Source organism: Centruroides vittatus, unplaced genomic scaffold (assembly GCF_030686945.1).
Source record: "Centruroides vittatus isolate TY-2023 unplaced genomic scaffold, ASM3068694v2 contig_466, whole genome shotgun sequence".
In the NCBI taxonomy this organism is placed as follows: Eukaryota; Metazoa; Arthropoda; class Arachnida; order Scorpiones; family Buthidae; genus Centruroides; species Centruroides vittatus.
In genome coordinates, this window is record NW_027122260.1 from 178,350 (window position 1) to 200,904 (window position 22,555).

At 29.6% G+C, this 22,555-nt stretch overlaps 1 protein-coding gene across 2 annotated transcripts in view; it reads left to right on the plus strand.

Moving 5' to 3' along the window:
- The first annotated feature begins 7,252 nt into the window (after positions 1 to 7,252).
- LOC136977667 (uncharacterized) overlaps positions 7,253 to 22,555 on the plus strand; it is an 86,033-nt gene continuing 70,730 nt past the window's right edge. For both annotated transcript variants that reach the window (XM_067273201.1, XM_067273200.1), the window contains exon 1: positions 7,253 to 7,496. In XM_067273201.1, the coding sequence (XP_067129302.1) occupies positions 7,332 to 7,496 (165 nt within the window). In that variant the 5' untranslated portion in view covers positions 7,253 to 7,331. The remainder of the gene's footprint in view (positions 7,497 to 22,555) is intronic.

Here is a 22,555-nt window from a genome sequence, read left to right on the forward strand (position 1 = left end):
TTGCTTGGTTGTAACAAGTTACTTCCGATTTCTTCCTCGTTTGTTGTAACGTCACTGTCATCATAAACAGTGTTATGAAAGCTTCACGATCTGGTATTGAAAAACGAAGAAGTTTGTTATAGTAGTGAATATATGCTATAAAAAATTAACACAATTAAAGTTCTGCCATCTAGTGAGAGAAAAAATAAAATTCACACATTGCCTGACATACTAAGCGAAAAGTGCTAACATCATTAGGGAATGTGCTGATTGGTTTAACAGAGGACATCACGCGTACCGTTGGTCCCAAGTTGCTTCTTTCCATAGAGAAGATATAGAAAAATATGTGGAATTAGCACCACCCCTGAGAAAATACTATTACCTAGTACTGTACCAGAGTGTTTTTTATTTAATGGTCTGCCAACTCCACCTTTTTACTTTAAATTTGTTTTCAAGCTCCGACAGGTAGCGCTAAGAACAGCAGTTGAGTATGGTCGCATTTCTTTTTGCAGCGCTACTCGATCGCTACACAGCAAAGCGTTTCTAAATGAAGTACTATAATATAGCAAACCGTTTCTAAACGTTTGCTTCAAGGGGGTCGCTGCAGTGTGCAAAGCAGAATTGACGCTCGTATGTGTAATGTGATATTATGCTATGAAAATAAAAAAATTCGAAGTGACTGTTGATAAAATTATTATAGGAAGATTAAGACGGATTAAATTTTCTAAAACGACCCTGAAAGTCATCTAAGAATAGGAAAATACTATATCTTAAACATAATTATTCACCTTCTGTCTCTTTACTTTGTTCACATTTTCGAAAAGAGAAATACTAAATTCTTTATATATATATATTTTTTTTTTTTTTTGTTGTTATCCCGTAGTTCTTTAACTAAAACACTACTTTCGGCTGTAACTGGAATTAAACTAAAAGAATAGATTACGATGTCCACGTTTAGCTCGAGCGGAAAGCGTTTCTAAACTATAATGCAGTGACGTGTAGCGATAGCTGCTAGTGACGTCATTTTCGCTACACTCTCGCTACATAAAGAAACGCGGCTTACACAAACCACGTACAGTACAACACGCAAGCATGCTAGTTAACTCACCCGAATTTTACCTCCAATTCAATTTATTTATAAGAGATTTGGGATTGCTTAATCAACCAGTAAAGAAATAAAGAAAAGAAACAATATAGTAACTTTGTTAAGTTTTTTAATATGCATAAAATCAGATAAAAATGTATTGAACATGTGATAATTTTTGTGCATTTTTAGTAGTAACTTCCGATTTTAGAACAGAATGTTTTTCATGTAAAAAATGAAACATGCAGTGATATAAAAAGTAATTTTAGCCGTGTGAAACTCTGTGTGAAATGAATTCACAACCAATTTGCAAACTGTTCAAGCATCCCTTATTCAAATCCTCATTGGTTATTATAAAGTACATGTTTTTCTCCGTAGTTCCGAATCCGGAACAATTCTTTTGCAACGGTTCCGACTGAACTATCTACTTCTAGTGCGTAGGCACACGGGGCAGCGATTGCGTCGCTATATGAATCATCAGGTGACAGCGACGCTATCACGGTAAATGGAGAGCCAGCACAATTATCTGGATAGTTGTCTGTCAAGATGACATCCCTTGAATCTCAAAACTTGACATCCTCATCTTTCCAGACGAGAGCTGCGTTTTCGTTTTCATTGGAGGATATCAGTTGGTATGTTTTCATTGCTTACTCATTTGTTTCGTCTCCGAGTCAAAATGATACACCAAAGTTCATCCATTGTTATTAGTCGACGGAAAAAGTCATCCTTGTCTCTGTTGCAAGCGGGAACCGCTGGAAACATTCTACTCGTTGTGATTTTTGGAATGGTGTGAGAAGACGCGGAATCCTCTGTAGGAATCTTTGAAAGGTGCAGACATTCGCGCAAAATTTGTGTAACTGATGTGGACCTCGGCCACGATACCTTCGTCATTCGTCTGTTCGCCAGCACTACGTATTCCACTTTCTGCTTTTTGTCTTCAGCCACGTATATGAAAAGCTTCTCTTCCATTCCGGGTTCGTCTGAGAATCTGTTATGTTATGGGTCAGAAGGGTGTGTCTTTCACCTATCCAGTCTTGTACGATGAACAATCAGTACCGTAATCACTTTTCATCTCGTTATGGATTTCTTTTGCCGATTTCTCTTTCATTGAATGAATGGAATCAATGCAAAATTTTTCAACTTATCCAAATTGCCACTTTTTCCGCTTCCAGTGCCTCTAGCAGAGGCAACCAGTATCTGACCGCGAAAAATTTCATGTCAAGAAAATCGTCATAAATCAACGATTACAAAAACATGGAAAAATTTCCGTGTTCACTTACCTTCCATGCATCTATCGTTACTTTTGGTACCCCTCGTAAAATAATTTTATAATCTTTTACAAAATCTGATTTAACATGCGAATTTACTTTCTGAATTAATTTTTAAACTTATATAATAAATTATGACTTCAAAAGAAAAAAATAAAAATTATCAAATCCAAGTTATTTATATTTATGTGTAACATCTTCTATAAATAAATACTTATTTTTTTCTTCTCAGAAAAATAACCTGATTTTTGAGTGACCAGAGAAACCTCACAGGCACGTATATTTCGACTTATAGAGGATATTACACATTAATATTGAGGTTCCACATAAAGAAGTTTATCAAATTATTTATAGTTTTTATAAGCAATTAAGCAATATGATACGTAAATGTTTTCTGTATAAGAAACATTTTAGGAAATTGATGTGGATCCATCTCTGGGTCTTCTCTTTTGAAATAAACTTAAAATGATTCTTCGTCGTAAAAAACGAATTTAAAAAATAAGAGGATGGATATGATTTGTGACAATTCAAATTTTTAATTCGGAAAATGCCAACTTTTTGAGTTTAGAAATTGAATTGGCTACTGTTCGGTTACACTACACTGTAGATAATTTCGCCATCTACAGCTATTATCCATACCTTAAACACACTATTTAAGTCGTTAAGTAGATATGCTTCTTACTTTGGACAGAAATTAAATTTTGGATATATATCAGTGGCGTAGTGTGGGTGTCAGCCGCCCGGGGCAGAGGAAAATTTCGCCGCCCCCTATTTAGGTATCTCAATTTAAAAGACTAAAATATACAGTAATTCTAAAAAACTTTTCGGCAAGAACATTCATCATTATTGTGTATTGTACAGGTTACAAATAAAAAAGTCATGTATATATGTTTTACAATATAATAATCACATTTATTATAAAAATTTTTACACGTATGCCTCTTATCCGTACTGTAATCTAATTTGCAGGTGTTATTAGGCTATACAATATTGAACACTATTCTTTATATGATAGAAGTCATTCTCGCTAAATATTAGTCATAAACAATCCAAGCACAAAATAAAATACATGAATCCCTACAAGTCAGTACAGACATGTTGCCAGTCGCTACAATGAGCAAGATGTCATTATTATACATTCATTTAAAGAAAGGGGATTCCCCAGTTTTGTCACAGAATAAGATAATTAAAAATTCCCTGCTCATTTCAATCGGTCCGAATCGTGGGTGCGACAAAAATATGAAATGAAATGGTTCAAATTTTTACAAGATATTATTATTATTTATTGTGAAATTTTGCCGCCCCCTAAAAGTGCCGCCCGGGGCGGGTCGCCCCTGCCGCCCCCACTACGCTACGCCACTGATATATATACAGTAGAGCGTCGAAAAGTGGAACCAATTGGGGACTGGGGTCCTTCCAGTTAATGATTTGTTCCAGTTTCCGACTTTGTACGAAAAAATACATTAACCTGTCCGATGTTCAAATTTTTCTCCGTTGCGTATCGCTTCCTGTTGAATTTTTCTCCGTTGCGTGTCGCTTCGTGTTGAATTTTCGTCGATTTTAAGCCTAACGAAAATTTTTATAATAATTATCGAGGCTATCGTATCGTTAAAAATTATTTCTGCATTTTGTTCAAACAAAATAAATATATTAAAGAATATAAAAAAACATGAAAATTATACTTTAGAAGTAAATTTAGTATCAAAAACATTCGATTCAGCACGACACAGTCCGACTGAAAATCGTTCCACTTTCCGGCCATTCCACTTACCGACGTTCCACTTATCGACGCTCTACTGTACATCATAATTTTAGAATAATTTCATATTGAAAACATAAAATAGTTTATTAAATATCCACTATGAAATAATCTATATAATAACTTTATGTAATAAATGAAATATTGATTTTTCTTCTCATTATTAAATTTTAAATATTTTATTTGTTAGTTAAAAAAACAATCATCTTCCACTTTTATTTATGGAATGAAACTACAGTAGTCTTCTAAAAGTGTCAGCTTATAAAATTACAATTTTATAAAACTACGTGAAACAAGTTCGAGTGTAATCGTATAAAACGACCATACATAGATTCTCGTAATATATCAATAGATCTTACAAGAAATACTAAGAGTTTCAGTACTGAAATATGTATTAAATATTTTATTACTAAAACTTAAATTAACATTATTTATAGAATGTTATAAAGCAAATAATAGTACTAAACTAGCACAACCCCGATCAGTATTGATTACAGTGAATTTTTTAATGCGTAAGAGCAAAGATAGTCAACATTAATATATTTATTTGCATTACAACATAGGAATTCCCGAGTAACAATAGCACATAAGTTAAGATCGTATTACCTAGTTATATACGATTATTTATTATAACCTATGTTTCTAGTTTACTGATACATTTTATATAGGTCCAGTTTAAATTACTCGATTCTTGATTACCTTTTATTACTTTTTTTAATAATTGATATTATAAGCGTGACAAGCTTCGTTATTTACTTTACATTGTATATATCTACAGGCAGTTACTTTACGGTTACTTCAGAATATAAATTTTTTAAATTATGATTTCAGTTTGAAATAAGTTTCGAGTACAGGAAAGGCATAAATATCTAAATTTTGTTTTAATTTGGGAATATTTTTACTACTAAATTTAAATTATAATTATTTAAAATTTGTTTGACTTATGGATCATGCCTTTCCCAAAAAAAAAAAAAAAAAAAAAAAAAAAAAAAAGAATAAGCTACATAAGCGCGATTGCATAAAGCATAATACGAGTCAAACGTAAATAACGAAATTTATGGAACCTCCAGGGGCGTCGGCAGGAGAGACCGTGTAGGGTAATTACCTCCCGGATTCTGTCATTACGCTTTAGGAAAGAATATTTTAGGCATTACATTATATAATAGTTTATCTCCCCAAATAGCAGATACGGTCTGTCGAAACTGATTTTTCGAAAAATCTTGACTCAGAGCTCCTCATATCTGCGATTTTCATCAATTTTGGACATTCCTATCGAAACGGCATTATAATACACCCGTATTTTTAATCTCATTATGAACTCTACATGTTCTAAACAATACTAAACATATATATGTATAGCGTATAGTTTATACTATATATTATGAAATCCGCACTCGGCTATATAGGAATATTATTATAAATCATAATATTTTCTTGAAGTGAATGTGCTATTAACAAATATACAGTAAAGACTTAAAATGCTGAGTAATCATAAGAAAAAAAAGCTAAGTCACTTCCATAGATGATTACTAATAATATGTTAAAACATTGATATAGATTAAGATCTTAGGCAACTGATCGTTTTATTCCCGATAACTTATTATCCGATTAGAATTTTACTAAACTTAACGAATCTCTAAACACTTAAAGTTCCAAATAAGTGAGTTTTTCGAACTCCAATTATAATTCTATACTCTATTAAATCTAATAGTAATAATAATGTATATAATAATAATAATAGTTGTAATGTAACCATAAGTAATATCTTACAGATACATAGTATATGACAAGTATGCTTATCCAGAAGTAGGATTTATATAAACAGTTTCGTCAGTAGTTTCTGTGGAAACTAGTTACGAAATCAGGAGCCGAGCCATGGGGGCTACAGTCCCTGTAACCCCCATGGCTCGGCTCCTGGTTTGACACACAAAAATTCCCACTTCTCCCCATTGAAACACCAAAAAAATAAATAAATAAATAAAAATAATAAAATAAATCGTATAAAATTTATTTATTCGAATGTCAAAACGTTGTTTTTAAGAACTACGATGACAAATATGGTTTATGGGACTATCTTGCACATTTAATAAAACGTATTTACAGTATAATTATTCAAATAATTTTAACTTTTGAATTAGTGTCCCTTTGGATTCTTCTGGATCCCCTATTGCACGAAATTACTCGTAAATAAACTTATAATAGGCTATAAATATATATATAACATATAGCAGTTAGCCTTTACGTTATATATTTATCCATAAAAAAGATCATTATACTCATAACTTAGAGTATAAGAATCTTTTTTTTATGGAACTCAACAATTAAATATATAGCGTAAAGGCTAACTGCTATATGTTTATATAGTCTATATAGGCGTTTAGTCTATAAATACACTGTAGCTCGGCAATTTTTATGTTAATTTATGACAGCACTTAAACGTGTTGCGATATAATACTTTGCACGTAGAATATGCATTGTAATTTAGAATACTTTATTTTCGTCGACTTATTTAGAACGGAGTTTGCCATATAAAAAAGAGGGAAAATGTACCTAAATTTAGTTGGAATATTAAGTTTTTTCGTTCAAAACTAGAGGTTAGAGTGTCGCGAGCCTATTTTTTAATTAGGCAAAAACTCCGATCCTATTTATAAATCGGAACTTTCGAAGGTGTAAATTAATTTTACTTTCGAATATTTTACAATTATATAGCGCCTATAGAAAAATATAGACGTAGAATTACCGAAAATGGCGTAAGGAGAGCGTCGAACCCGAAAATATTCTTTTGTTGAGTAATCATTCTATAAATAGCGCATAAAGACTTGTGTCGATATTGATTTTGGTTATACACCATTTTAAAAAAAAACGTTAATTAAATATAATAAAACGACGCGTAAAGCTTTGGACGCGTTATTTCGAGGAAGCAAGAGTGAAGATTTTAAAATTGCCGCCTTCACCATTCGTAATAGTAAATTTAGAAAGAGGGGGAAAAAATAATAAAACTGATAAACGAGTATTAAAACCGGCAGACGATTTTACTGAATACCCCAAACGATAGCGGGACGACTTTTTTTAAAAAAAGGATGGCGTTTTAGTAAACGTAGATCGTCGGTTAAACATCGTTTTGTTTTAAGAAAATCGATGCGTTCGCCATAAAAAAATAAGGAATAAAAAAAAACAATGAAACATCTTTGAAACTACAAAGTTATAACGGACGATCGGCATTGGTGGTGTCGCAACCAAAATGGCGCGTTTAAGGTTCCCAGGTCGACCTGTTCAACGGCGTGGACGTTCTTGGATGAAATATCACCAAGAAGAAACGTCACTAAGTAACGAACAACCATTAAAAACAGCTAATATAGAACGAAAATGGAAATTATTTTACGAGATATTTGGCCATTCGGACGAGGTAAGGACAGTTGTTTTAGTGACAAATCGGTTATGCCTATCGGGTGTCAAACATGGAGTTATTTCTTTCTTTCTGGACGGTTTTTGAAACGATCGAATATGTAGCAGTCAAGGTCATCGGGGTTAAACTATACATCGCTATCGCAATTTATAACGTCGATATTTAGTTAATCGACGTATAATCGTGGTTAGAAGACGTTATAAATCCCATTTGTTAAGATCAGATTTTTATTTAGCAAATAAGACTTGCGCAATTCGTTAGGCTTAACACTGTTTTGTTGTTAATGGAAGGAGAAAGTTGCCAAATTTCCAGCTTTCTTTATTGTAAAACGTTGCTTGCGTCCATCGTCGTTTTACTCGAATTCATCGCTAAATTATCTTTTCTTAATGTTGTAAACAAACTGTACGTGTAACGACGTAATCGACCAAACTTTAAATGATAGCAAGATATTCCAACTGTCTCATCTGATCATTTTTTACTATTTAAATTTTTTCCCACCTCCAAATAGTTTAAATAACTATAAAACTAAACGAGGAGCACAGTTGTTTAGATTGATTCTTGAGATCGTATCAAGTTATTGTAAAAACTGTTGGTTAATGCTACCAATATTCTTTTGATTAGGTGTGGTAATGACACTTTTCAACCAATTGAATAATTGAAATTAATTAATAATCGAATACAGTTGCTTAATTGTTTTAAAGCTAACTGTTCTTTACTCATTCCAAAAATATTTTAATGTGTGTTGTATTTGTCATTTACAAAAATTTCTACTGCTATTGATGTTTACATTTTGTTTTAAATTTAATTTTTTCTGGATATTTATTTATAAATAACTTATAATTACAAAATTTTTTGATGGAAATGATGATAGAAATTGTTTTGTTTATTATATGTTGAGTCAGTAAAACAAAAGTAAATATGGCAGTTTAAACTTCTTCAAATACTAAAAACTTGGCTGATCCATTTATCTGTTCTATCAATAGTAAAAGTTAGTTTATTTCATTGATGTAAATAAACTCATTTGTATTTTATGATGGCTTTTGTTTCTTTTGCTATTCTTTGATTGTAAAAATTCGTTTTGTTAGAAATAAAAATTATATAATACTAAAATCTGATGAGACAAAATAAAAAATGTTTTTACTATATATATTTTAAATAATTAGGTTTGTTCTTATTGATATTGAAATAAGATAAAATTATTTTGCTTGACAAAACATTAATATGAGTGAACAAACTTTTATATACTATCTTCATCTATTTCAAGAACATAGATTTTATATAACATATAAATTGAAAATATAAAACAATTTATAAAGGAGTTAGGTTATTTCATCATTTAAAATTTGAATCATATTTCAAAAATAAAATTTTTTAAATGAAATATTAATTTACAGTAAAACGAAATTCATTTTATTTTACTTTTTATCAAAATTTTTAGAATATAGTTAATTCTAAAAAAATCTTTAAATGTTTAAAATAAATTTTTGAAAAAGTGTTTATTTTAAAAAACTAATAATAAATATTGTAATTAGGTAATAACTTTAAATATTTAATATTCTTAATTTAAAATTTTAATGAAAAAAAGAATATAATTAAGTATTGATTTGTATTTTTTAATTTGTGGTAAATAAACTTTGGAGTATATTTTTGAACTTAAATAGCTTAAAATAACTGAAAGTAATAATTTTTAAGTTGAAAAGAAAGTTATATCTAGAAATGTTAATAATAATATGTAAAAATACTCAGTTATTATGAAGTGAATATTTCTTTCAGGTTATAAACATTGTTAAGAAATAGATTTTTCTGTAAGAAGGCAATAATATTTTTCATTAATAGTATTTTTTACTTTTTTTTTTTTTTTGGATGAAAAACTGTTATGTTGTTTAAATGTTTTCAAATGAGCAGATTATTATTTTTACAACAACAGTTTTTATTATTAAAATATACACTATATTAGTTATGTCAGTAAGGTAATAAATAGTGAAATTAATTTTTTTTAAATATTGGTTAAAATAATTAATGTTTCTTGAGTTTAAATTTAAAAAATGTTCTAGAAATTTTTTAAAGAAAACAGAGCTTAGATAAGAGTTATTTCTACTGGTTGATTGTTATTACCCTCCAGTAAAGCATTTTGTTGTTAAATAGGAATAGGGTCTGTTTCACAACTGCTTTAGGAAGAACAAAACAGAATTCTTTTAAATAGAATTGCTCTTATGCATTTTAGCCTAAAGCTTGCTGTCATAACTCACACCCAGTTCAATAAAAGAATAGAAACAGGAAGCATTAATGCCATTATAGGTAAGTTCTTTTGGTGTCTAACTCTGCAACATACATGGATTATAAGAAGAAATTGTTTTACTTCACTATCAATATAGCTAATGTAACATTACACTTGATTTGAGGTAATGAATTTAACTTTGTTCTGAAAAGAAAGTTTTAATTCTTATTTAAATATTAATATATTTAAGAAGTATAATTATTTAATTAGCAGATTTAGATCTATAACAATAATGAAATGAAATAAATTGTTGAAAATCTAGTTATATGTTACTATTAAACTTGTTGATACTTATTATTAGTCTTTTTTAATTTTAAAATGCATTATTTTTATTAAAAATATATTTTTGATTATATATTTGAAAAAAATCATTTTAAGCTTTTTATTTGTTACATAGGTTTTTATATAATTTGAATTTTCTGAGGTTTTGAAATTAAAATTGTTTTACTATAAGAATAGATATGTATTATAACAATGGTGCAGTTTTCTGTATATTGCTTTAAAAATCAATTCTTTAAATATTTCTTTAAAAAAATTGACGAGACTTTGTAGGTTAAATCCAAAGGAATTAACTGATGTTTTGTTGTCTGGACCGCATTTCATTAGAGACAAAAACTTCTGAGTGTTATCTTCGTTATTCTTTCTCGTCAATTTTTTTGAAGAAATATTCAAAGAATTGATTTTTAAAGAAATATAAAATTGTTTTTGTAAAATAATGCTATAAGGAAATTTTTTATCATGTTATATATTCATATGGTTTCACAATAGTTTTATAAAAATTGAAGTAAATGTGACAAAGTTGATATCTCAATATAATTGTTTCAGTAATGACATATAGCCTAATTATATCAGGTTAAAGTATTCAAGATTATGAAAATAAGTAAAATTTTTCTGTTAAAATAGTGATTATAATTTATTATTTGCAGAAATTTGAATAAGTTAAGGCAATTACAAATAGTTCAATTTAATTAGGAAAACATTACAATTAATCTAATTTTTTACTCGCTATTATTTAATTGTAAATTTTTAAATTATTACTGTTAATAATTTTAATTTTGAAAGTACTCCTTTTTTTAATAATTTTTTTATTTTAAACTATATCACTGACATTTATTATTTGTCTAATTATTATAACAATGTTTTCTCTAGATAATATAAATTCATGAATACCTATTTGCTATAAAAAAATATGGAGTGTGTATGTGTTTTTGTTTTTAAGTCTCACGGTTATTACGATTCAAATTTGAAAACAAATAGAAAATGAAATAATTGTATGAATTCAAAAACTTTGGTCCAGCATTAAAAATGAAATTTCTGTCATATTTTTTATGACAGAACAGTCTTTCACTGTTAACTTCTTACTTTAGAGCATGAATCAGGAATTACAAAAATCCTTCATTTTTTTATTACAGTATTATGTCTTAAGTTGAATATCTGCATGTAATGCAGGTATTTATTAACTTAATGGGAACATAACTGAATTGAATTCAGATTTATTAATTTGTAAAATTATTAACATCATTGCAAACTAATAAATTTGAAACATGAATATACAGTACATCAATAATTGACAACAAATTTGAACTAACAAGATTGATTCATTATTCATTTCCAATAGCCATTAATGGACAGCAATAATGATTACACTATAATTTGTTTAATTTGGATACTGAATTACTGTTACTTTTGAAAATTTTGATTCTTAAACAGTTGGAGAAAATAACTTTAAGTCTGGAAATAATCAGAAATTACCCTGTAGTTGAAAGTTTGGCATTGATTCGGCAAATAGGTTTACATGCTAGCCTAATACTAGATGTTTCTAGCTGTATTTGAAGTAGGAAATTATTAATTGGGTTTATCTTGGCATAGTCTTGACAATTATTTGTAAATAAGAAGCAAAATCTCTGAATATTTTGTTGAATTGCATAAAATTTTCATCTATTCAGTTCTATTATTTCATCATCTTGTCACTTGTGTTTTTCTTTATAACATTCAGTAATAAGATACTGAATACTATGTAATTCTATGATTTTTCTCTTGTATTCTTTGGATTTTATTATATATATGTAGGCTTAATAATGACTTAAAAGGCAAGATAAAGTACAAAAGATTCTGCCGATAAGAGGAAACATCATTATTTAGTGTGATTATATATTAGTAACATTTAACGTCGTCGGAATATCAGCTAAATTCATTGACACAGCTTCAAAAACATGAATCAAGATTTTTCTCAAACTTTCCAAATGTAACTCTTCCATCTCCTTCTAATAAATATTCAACTATTCTAAATTTCTCTATGCATGATTAATAGATCATTAATTTGGAATTTTTAAAAATTTAATTGTGCATGAATGCTATCTTCATTTTAGGGATAAATGTTACAGAGAAATATTTTTATACAAATAATGGTTATTTTTACTGATCAGCAATTACAGTTGTTGAAATTACTGTCATATTAGTTGAAAGTAAAATAGCAATTTTGTTAGATTTGATCAAATTTTATGGATAATTGTAAAGTAGAAAGTTGAAGGTTTTGAATGCTTGATGCCAGATAAGATGCATGATTTTGTTTGAAAAAATCTAAAATATTCATTTAATGGTATATTTTTTAAATTTGTGACTTATGAGACAGTGACGTTTGACAAATATATTCGTACTAATTTACATTTCTATGAGGTTCAGATATTTAAATTCTTAAAAAGTATATAATTTATTTCATTTAATTCACTTAATTGGCCGATATGATTCTTAACAATAAAATCTTAGGAATGGATAATAGTAAAATTTATAAGATTCTTGTATACAGTGAGAAAATATGAGGGCATCCAGAAAATAGGAAAAAGTTGATATATGACATTGAATTTTGAATGAGTTTAAAGGTCTTGTCAGACCTTAAAACTCATTCAAAATTAGATAGATATTTAACATTTAAAATTTAACAAAATAAACCTGTTAACAATGAAATTTAATGTTTGCAAAAAACTACAAATTTGTTAGTTTATGATTAGCAAATTTCTGTTAAAGTTTAATTAACACTAATGTTCAGTGATTCAACAATAAATTTAGAAAAAATTACTTAGTTCTGAACAAAATTATTAATTATATTGAACAACAAAAGCAAAAGAATTTAACAGCTTTTATCCAACAATGCTTCTTAACTTCTAACTTAAATCTACCTTACAAATGTAACTTTTCTCAAACCAATCACCTACTTGTTGAATTCAATGTGGACTGGGAATTACATCGCAGTTCTGCTTTTGCAATCTTTTAAGCACTTTTGCTGTGATGTCACATTTCTAATGTCGTATTTCTAATGGCATTGAGTACTCATCTACGTATTTACTTGCTAACAATCATTTTTACTGACAATTTTCCATATAATATTTGAAAAAATATTACTAATAAGTCTGTAGTAAATTACTCTGTGACATAATGATTCAATGACCATTTTCTTTTAATTGACTAAATCAGGGATAGGCAACTCGCGGCCTGCATTGCATAATATATGAATAAATACATCAATTTTCCAGCTTAAGGAAGTATGCAGCAAAAATTCAAATGTTATTTTCTATAACTGATGTATGTGAATACTTTTTCTGCAATAAATTTTTAGTAAAAATTAAAACAAGAAACCAGCTAACAGACACATCAAATGTAATTTAAAACTAGCAGTGACTAATTTCTAATCAAATATTTCTGATATATTACATTTACATTGTGCCAGAAGCTAAATTAAGTATAACTATACCAATTTATAATTATATATGAATAAAGAATTGTGATTTACTTACATTTCACCTCCCCTCTTTTCTCTTGTATGCAGCCTGCGTCAGTTCAAAAGTTTTGAAATGTGGCTTTTACATAGAAAAAGGTTGCCCATCCCTGGACTAAATCATAAATACAGTACTGTTTTTGACTGGGAGGGAACTGCTGATGTAAGCAACAACAGGCATAGGGAAGCTATTAATTTTTAATAATGGAAATTAATAATAAGCTTCTTAAAATGTAGTAGTGTTAATTTAAAGAGTTTTAGCTTGTTCCAGCAACAATTTTTATTTAGCTAACATTTTTGGATAACTTAGTAACCATCCTCAGAATAGAACATTGATGTAATAGAATTCTTTTAAATTTAAATTTTAATATTCTTAGAAGTGTTCTAAATATGAATTGATAATGAATAACAACATAAAATACAAAAAATACAAAATAATAATAAAGAATTGTTTATATTTTATGGTTTCTTTATTTTTATTTTATGTTGTTTTTGGTTATTCATCATTGATTAACATTTAGAACACTTCTAAGAATGTTAGAATTCCTTGAAATTTAAATTTTATTACATGAATGTTTGATCCTGAGGATGGCTACTAAGAGTTAGTCAAAAACTTTAGATAGATAAAAAAATTGTTGCTGGAACAAGCTAGAACTTTTTAAATGGAAATTAATTTTGAATGGAAGGTGGGGGGGTTTCCTTTCAACAAAACAAACTTTCCAAAATAAGAAAAACTCAAACAATATATAACAGCCTCAGAATATAAAATAACATTTTGACTCAATTTCTTAAAAGTTTAACAACAAATAACATAAAATGAGAAATCTCAATTACTGCTTCTTTCAGAAAAAAAGTGACACTTAAAAAATTGATTATTTTAAAATAATTTCTAGGACATTGCACTTTGAAGCATAAAGCTAAGATTTATATAAATGATAATTATGGTGATAGTTTTAATATTGTAAATAATGGATTATCTTACTTTAGAAATATGAATTTTAGTTTATAGATATTTTGATAATTTAAAGAAAAAAATAATTTGTTGTTATAGCTTATTTTTTATTGTAAAGGATTGTTTTAGTACATATTTATTTTTTTTATTATATATTTTTGTTGTTTGTTGTTGTTTACAATTGAAACAAATGAATGATGCTATCTTGATATCAGCATTCATTTTAAATCATAAACATCTAAAAACCCAATTTTTTTTTTAAAATTAAAACCAGACATGTGCATGATTATATTGGACTATATTAATGCTATTATTAATATTGTACCTCTAAGCCAAATTACTTACCATTTAATTATTAATAGTAGCATTAATATAGCCTGATATAATTCAACAATTGTTTGGCTTTGTTTGCACTAGTTATGAAATTTATTAACCATAAAAGTTTACAAAAGACATGATTATTATAAGTTTTTTATGTAGTTAAGTCAAAATATATTATTTGGAAGATTTTTCATGTTAAGAGCATAATGAGTATTTGCACTATGTTTTTTATTAAACATTTATTTAATTACATTTCATTTAAATCTTGCAAAAATTGCAAAATTAAATTATCAATCAATCAACATTTATTTGCTATGGCTTTTGCCTTTGCAAAGGGGGTTACAAAGTCATAATGACATTAATAATTACAGACATTGTTATATATAATTACAACAATAATAAATGATATAACTTAATTAGTAATATTATGTTAACATATTTAGTGAATAACAGAAAAATTTATAAACTTTATATAACATATTGGAACTTAGATTATCATTGTATAGACAAAACATATCAAAATCGGTTGTCAAAACAGTGTCCTTTAAGTGCTTGGTAAGTTCACAAGATACCAATAAGTGGTTCTTGATGCTTTCACAGAATCTGTTGCATAGTGGACAATTGGAATGAGCTGATATGTTCATTCTATGCCCATTAAATACAATAGTATAATCATTAAGTCGTAATTGTATTATTAGAGATTTAATATTATAATTTAGATTTGATAATAGATAATATCGAGGTGTCCATAGGGATGCTAAAGAAGTTTCAAAAAAACTATGCTTTTGCTCAATATAATGAATATCTTGGGCCCAATATTTATCTTTTAATGACTGAAATATTTCAGCTAGAAATAGTTTTTTATCAGAAATTTGAGTATAATAATCAGTAGAATAACCTAAATCAAATAATAAACGTTAAACTGAAGAAGGCCAAGTTACAACCGAAGAATTTCTGCCTATTAAATTCAATTTATTATAAACCAACTTTCTAGGATCATAATCTGGTAACTCTAAAATTTTAATCCAATATCTAAAAATGGCCATTGTTAAATGTATAGCCATTGGTGGACGGACCAATTCAAATCTTAAAACAGGTCCAGGTACCGAACGATTAATATGAAATATCGATCTAATAAACCTCAGTTGAGTCTTCTCTAGTTTATTGGTAAGAGATGATCCCCAAATAGGGAACATAAATCCTAAACTTGAGCATATCAAGGAGTGAAACAATCGGAAGTATGACTTAATGGAAGACTGCTTCATTTTAACCATAAGCTTTGCAAAATTAAATTATGTTACCAACAATTTAAGAATTCAGGTGATTCTGAATGCATTAAGTGAGTTTGGTGGAGAATGCTACTGGCATAAATGTAAGAATTAACAATTTTTCTTTTTAGAAATGGAGGATAAATTTTTTTCTAAATCAGTTTCTAACAATTTTTTAATGAAACTAAATTTTTAATAAAATATTCCATTTTTAAAATTGTATTAATTTTCCTAAATGCATGTTTATGTAAAAAACTAGACTATGATCTAATCAGATAAATGTTATTTCATTTTGCTTTTTAAACAAAAACACAATGTCAGATATGTTATAGACAACTTATTAAAACATTACTACTTTTACAATAATTTGCATAATTGCAAGTTTAATTAATCATGTGATGTTTAGTAGCTAAGAATGATTAAGGCATCATTTTTGTTATAGTATTTATTGAACATGTAAAAAAAAAGAATTATATATTTGAATAAAACAACCAAACATATGGAAACATGAGTGAAAGTAACATTAACAGGTTATATTGCCATCAGACATTGTTCAGAATTGTTTGCATAATCACAAGACAAAATATTCCATGTTTTACTGTTCTACATAATTAATACTTGGTTAGGTTTGGGTAGCTTTTGCTACATAACTGCGTGAAACCCTTATGACATTGAGCTGTATAACTTTTGGCAATCTGCAATGGAGAAGTCATCTCAAATACATTGAATAATGCTCCTTAGAGCATTTACTATTGTTGGGCATGGATTGACTTTTGCTTATTGTACACTTCATAAGCTTCCATACCATCTCAATCGGGTTACAATTGGGATAATTTGCAGCCCATGAAAAAAAAATGTATCTGGTGGTTTGCAAACCATCTTTTGATGTGCTTTGGGGTGTGGCATGAAGCAAGATTTTGATGGAAGATGATGTCTTTTCAAAAATCAATCAATGGTTTAGTAGAATCAATCTAACACCAAAATGTTGTTAGATTGATTCTACTAAACCATAGTTCAGTATGGGTATATTTGGAAATTCTAACTGGTCACATCACGGTAGTAGTGACTGACGTCATTGGTCGTAGTCGGTTATTCTGGGCGATTAGTGCTTTTTAAACACGCTGGTTATTTTGTGGTGTTCAACATGGAGGAGGAAAGTCGAGAGGAGGAGATATCATTAATTCTGTCATTGCTCTTGAATATCGATTCAGAATCATATGACAATGAAGATTCGACAAGTTCATCAGCTGAAAATGAATTTGTAGAATTTTTTGGACAAGTATTGGAGAAAAATTTATCTTTGTTTAGTTTATACTGTGAAACAAATAATTTTGTAGCATTTGCTGGCCATTTTTCATGATGTCTTGCCTCATCAGAAGTTTGGGACAACACGGCTTTCTGATCTTGGTCGCTTTATGTTGCTGAAACAATGTTGTTTTATTTTCTCTAAGTTTTTAAAATCATGGCCACATTCATTACACGATACAATGTGTCCGCCATCTTGTACAGTCAAACCTGTTTTTATGCGGGGGATAGGGACCGCATTAAAAAAGACGCATTAAAAAAAATCACACGAAACTTCACGAATGGCTGTAAAAAATAGTTTTCGCAACACAATCAAAAAATATTTTTTTATGCGGTCCTATACAGGGATCTGCATAAAAAAAGTCTCACATAGAAAATAACTCAAAACCGTACGAAATAGAATTTATTGACAACAGATGTCAGCACTTGACTGCATCGTCTGGTCTATCGTCTGTTTTACATATTTTTGTCCAGGTGGTGTTTTGTTGACTTAAAAAGTAAATTATTTCATTTTTTGCATATTCATGCAATAATATTACTATAATAAGTGCATTTATGCTATAATAAGTTTATTTAGCTATAATAAGTCAACGTGAGACATGACGAATCGCATGAGACTAGTCGCCAACTATACCGCACAAATAAAAAAATCGCACAAAAAAAACCGCATAAATTAAAAATTCGCATTTAAAAAATCGCACAAATAAAAATCGCACATAAAAAGAGCGCATAAAAACAGGTTTGACTGTAATTCATTAGAACTGCTGTAACTGCTTTGTCATCATGGTTACTTTGGTAAGTACCAAAGGACAACCAGTGACATCATAACAGTGATTTTTAAACATGGTTGGTTATTTAGGTCACATTTTCTAAACGCTTTGGTAACTGCCAGCAATTACCAGTAATTTCCAAATGCACCCTATGCTTTCATATACTTCAGAATTAACTGTCCTTTATAAATAATTTTCCAAGACCTCAAGATGTCAGCAGCCTCAAACCATGACACTTGCAGGTTACTTCATGGATGTTTTGTACAAGCAGGATTCAGTTCTTAGCCTTTTTTCACTAAATGGAACCACTCTGTCCTGTAGCTATGACGAATTTACTCTTGTTGATGAAGATTACCAGATTCCAATCTATCACAGTCCAGTGTTTGTCTTTGTACCTAGTTGCATCTATTTTGTCAATACTTAGCTGTTGTTAAAGGTTTTTCTTTGCATTTTCTGGACTCAAATTCCATTGTTTGGATATGGTTATACAAGGCATAGTCAATAGAAAAGTGCAATTAAAACTCAGGAGAAAGGGCAATATCATAGAAATAAAATAGCACTTGCAGATACAGTAAGGAAACAACTACATGAGTTGTACACAGATGATGAGTAGATTTCTAAGTAACAACTACATCTCTGTGGAAGATTCTCTATGGAGGGGGATGCCATGGAAAATCTTCCATAGAACTGCAGCTATTTTTGGAACCTTAGAAATCTACTGTTACACCTGTATGCAACTCAAGTAGTTGTCCCTTACTGCATGTGCCACTGCTGTCAATCGATTTATATCAAAAATCAAACAACACTACACTACTCTTCATGCACTGCTGGAGAGATGCTGCCATTTTATCACTCCAATGTCTTATGTTCTCAATGCTCAACAGTGTTGCCAGTTGAAGTTACTGTTGCCTCTGACTTTCAAGTTTCATATGTCAAAATCACTATGCTATTGTTCATCCTCCTGACTTTTAATTGCATTTTTCTGGTTTTGTATTGAACATGCCTTGTATGTTGTCTGCTAACCAGACCACCTTCAACTTCCTTTTGGGTCTTCTACTCAGTGGAGGCAAATTTTTATTCTGGCATTAGATAGTGGATGCAACTTTTATTTCCCATCAAAATGTGCAGGATTTGATTCTGCCTCTCTCTGTGTATTGTGTAATTGTCACTGACAATTTACCATTCTAAAAGTGTCACTGTATGTTGTACCAATATCAATCTGCATACTGTATATATTAATATGTTATTACCTGTACATATGTTAGTGCTAACTGCAATTTGTAACATAGCACTCTCAAAATGTATTCTTCTGTAAAATTCTTGTTATTATTATTGTATTTTCTACTGAACATTTTCTTATAAAGCTTTATCACAGGATGCCTATGGATCCAACCCTTTCTTCATCCCCTTTCCTTTCTCTTCCCCCTTTTTCATAACACAGGTAGTACCTAAGAGTGATACCCTGTCTTACTACTACTACCACTACTACATGTTTATATTGATTAATCAATCTATAATGTTAATAAAACTGCAAAATGTATAGATGATATTCAGATTAGCTTCAAATATCAAATGAACAGCCAAATTCCTTTATCAGGTTAAGGCTAAATTATTACAAGACATGGTAGCCCAACTGCTTACCTCCTGCTAAATTAATTACAAGAAAAGGTTTTCTGATGTCAGCCTAACATTTTAATAAAATATATGATTCAATAGAGGGGGAAAAATAAGAACCCATATTTTTTTCTTTTACCTATCAGGTCACCCTTTTACAAGAAATAGGATTCTTAAATGTTATAATGTACAGTACAGTAATTCATATAGAAATATAATGCTGGTAGCATTGTGCATATCAAAAGACTGATTCCTGTCAGATTATATTGATTCTGCTTGAAGCTTTTACTTTGTATGAATTAATGTAAATGTAAAGGAAAAAATACAATGTTTAAGACAAATTAATTGTTTGTGACAGGAATGCCTTTATTTCATAATCTTCTAATGAACATTTTGTTTCAGGAGATGTTTTTTTAATGTTATTAATGTAAATTTTACTTGTAATGTTCTCTTCTGTCTCATATCCTAGCTTCTGCCATGCATATATTAACATGTGCTTAAAAATAGGAGCATATAATTGACTATACATAAATGATAAAAGCTTTAAAATAAAATTTTCTGTTATTTAATTTAAAAATGGTCACATCATTGACTTCTATTCTGATCATTTCCTGTATTCTTCTTTTGTTATAATCTTGAATTGTGTAAAGAAATAAGCATTTAGAGCAGGGGTCACAAACTGGCCACCCATGGGCTGGATATGGCCCATAAAGGCTTCATAGCCAGTCTGCGGCCTTGATGGTTTCTTTTCTAAAAATCAATGTTTCTAACATCTTGCAGGGATAAAACAAAAAAATTCAATTGTCTAACTGTTTAAGTCTTTTATGACTAATGTAAACAGTTAGATATTTGAATTTTTGACAAGACTATGGTCTTGTTTATAAAATCGTACTGCCATTTATATTACCAGCTTAGAGGTATGAAGGAGAGTACATGTCAAGAGTTGATATTTGGCACAGAGTATTAGGTGCCCAAATCATTTGCGCATAAAAAAATCCAGACTTGTAGGTAGTCAGGGGACCGAGAACTGTGTCAAAATAAAATACAAAATGGTGACCCTCTTCTACAAACAGGCAAAACAGACACCTCACTCCACCGAAGTCAAGTGGGGAGAGTACCACCCACAGTCATTCTAGGAAGTGAACTCTAACCTTAGGACTGAACATAGTATATTCTTTGTTAAATAAAATTTGTAATCTAATTTTGTAAATTTGGAAGTGCTTCAAATATGACATTAAAACAGTGTTTTATGTCGTTACAAGTGGGTTTTTTACTAGTATAGTAAAATCGTGGGACCGATAAAAATTTGACATGTAGGGCAGAGGGCTCCACCAACATGACCTATGCTCTCTGACCAAAGTGAGGTCAGAGAGTGAAAAATTTTGCTCCTGAACTCCAACAAGGAGAGAGAGCTTTTCAATTAGTTAGTTAACCTTTCAAGTTGACAGCTGTGCCGGTCTTGAATTTGTATTATATTATATCTTGACACTATTGTAAATATCGCGTAGCCGATTCAAATAAAGTAAATTATTTGTCTGGGTCATTTCTCAGTTAATTTTTACTGGCAAAACAAAAGATGATGACATCACGGACAAGGTAGAATGTGCTATGTACAGATTTTAGCCACGCCACTAAAGACATTATATTAGGGTTGTCGTTACATCCGATGATGTTATAATAGGGTTAAACTATATATTGTTTGTGCAAAATAAAAAAATAATTTTGGACAATAGAATAACCAGGATTATTTTTTTAAAAACAGGAAATTTTCATTAGGCATTGACAAAAATTCAACCTGGGGTGACACGCAACGGAGAGAAATTTCAAAGTTGAATAGGTTAATTTCACGAAAATGCCTCATGGTCGTGGCTGAGGCTGGCAAAGTTTGAACGATCGTGCTCAAAACCAGCAATACCAAAGAAGATTGGAGAATGAGAACAAGACCGGCTTGAGCATCAAAGTGATTCCACTTAGTAGTGAGTCTCCGAGACATAGTTCTTGTCCCAAATACAGCTTTGCCATTTTACTTGTTTCTGTTACTTTATACTGGCAAAAATGCTCTAACAAAAGGCCCTTTTGTTAGAGCAATTTTTTAAAATTATAGTATGTTTTGGTTTATTGAATAATATTGAATATGGCTCACATCTGATATACATATATTTGACTGGTCTTTTGCTGTGTTTGAGTTTGAGACCCTTGATCTGGACAGAGTTTGAGACCCTTGGCTGTACATACTTTGCTGCTCTTGGCCAGATGGTGAAAATTCCATGCTCTTTCCATCAGGCAAATTTTCAGTGTATATAATGTATAATTCTTTTGTCCAGTCCATGAATTTTGTAAGAGAATTATTTTGTCATCCATAACTCTGGAAAGATAGAAAGATATTTTTTATCCAGTTCAACAATATTCATATTTTTATATAAATTACATTAGAACATTTTAGAATCCTATTTCTTGTGAATGCCTGACCTGACAAAAGAAAAAATATGGTTCTTATTATTTCCCCTCTTTTTATTCAAATGTAAGACTAACATAAGAAAATTCTTCTTTGTTACTAATTATGTATGATTAGATATGAAAAGAATACCAATTTTTACTACTAGTAGTTAGCTAAGTTGCATGAAATAATCCAGTGCTTTGTGAATTTGATCCATATAAAGTTTCAGTTTGATTGCTTATTGTTATTTTCATTGGTTTTGCAACATGATCCAATAGAAGTTGTTTCTTAGGATAAAGTTGGCAATACTATCATCGGTTTGATATGTTTAGTTCTTTTTCA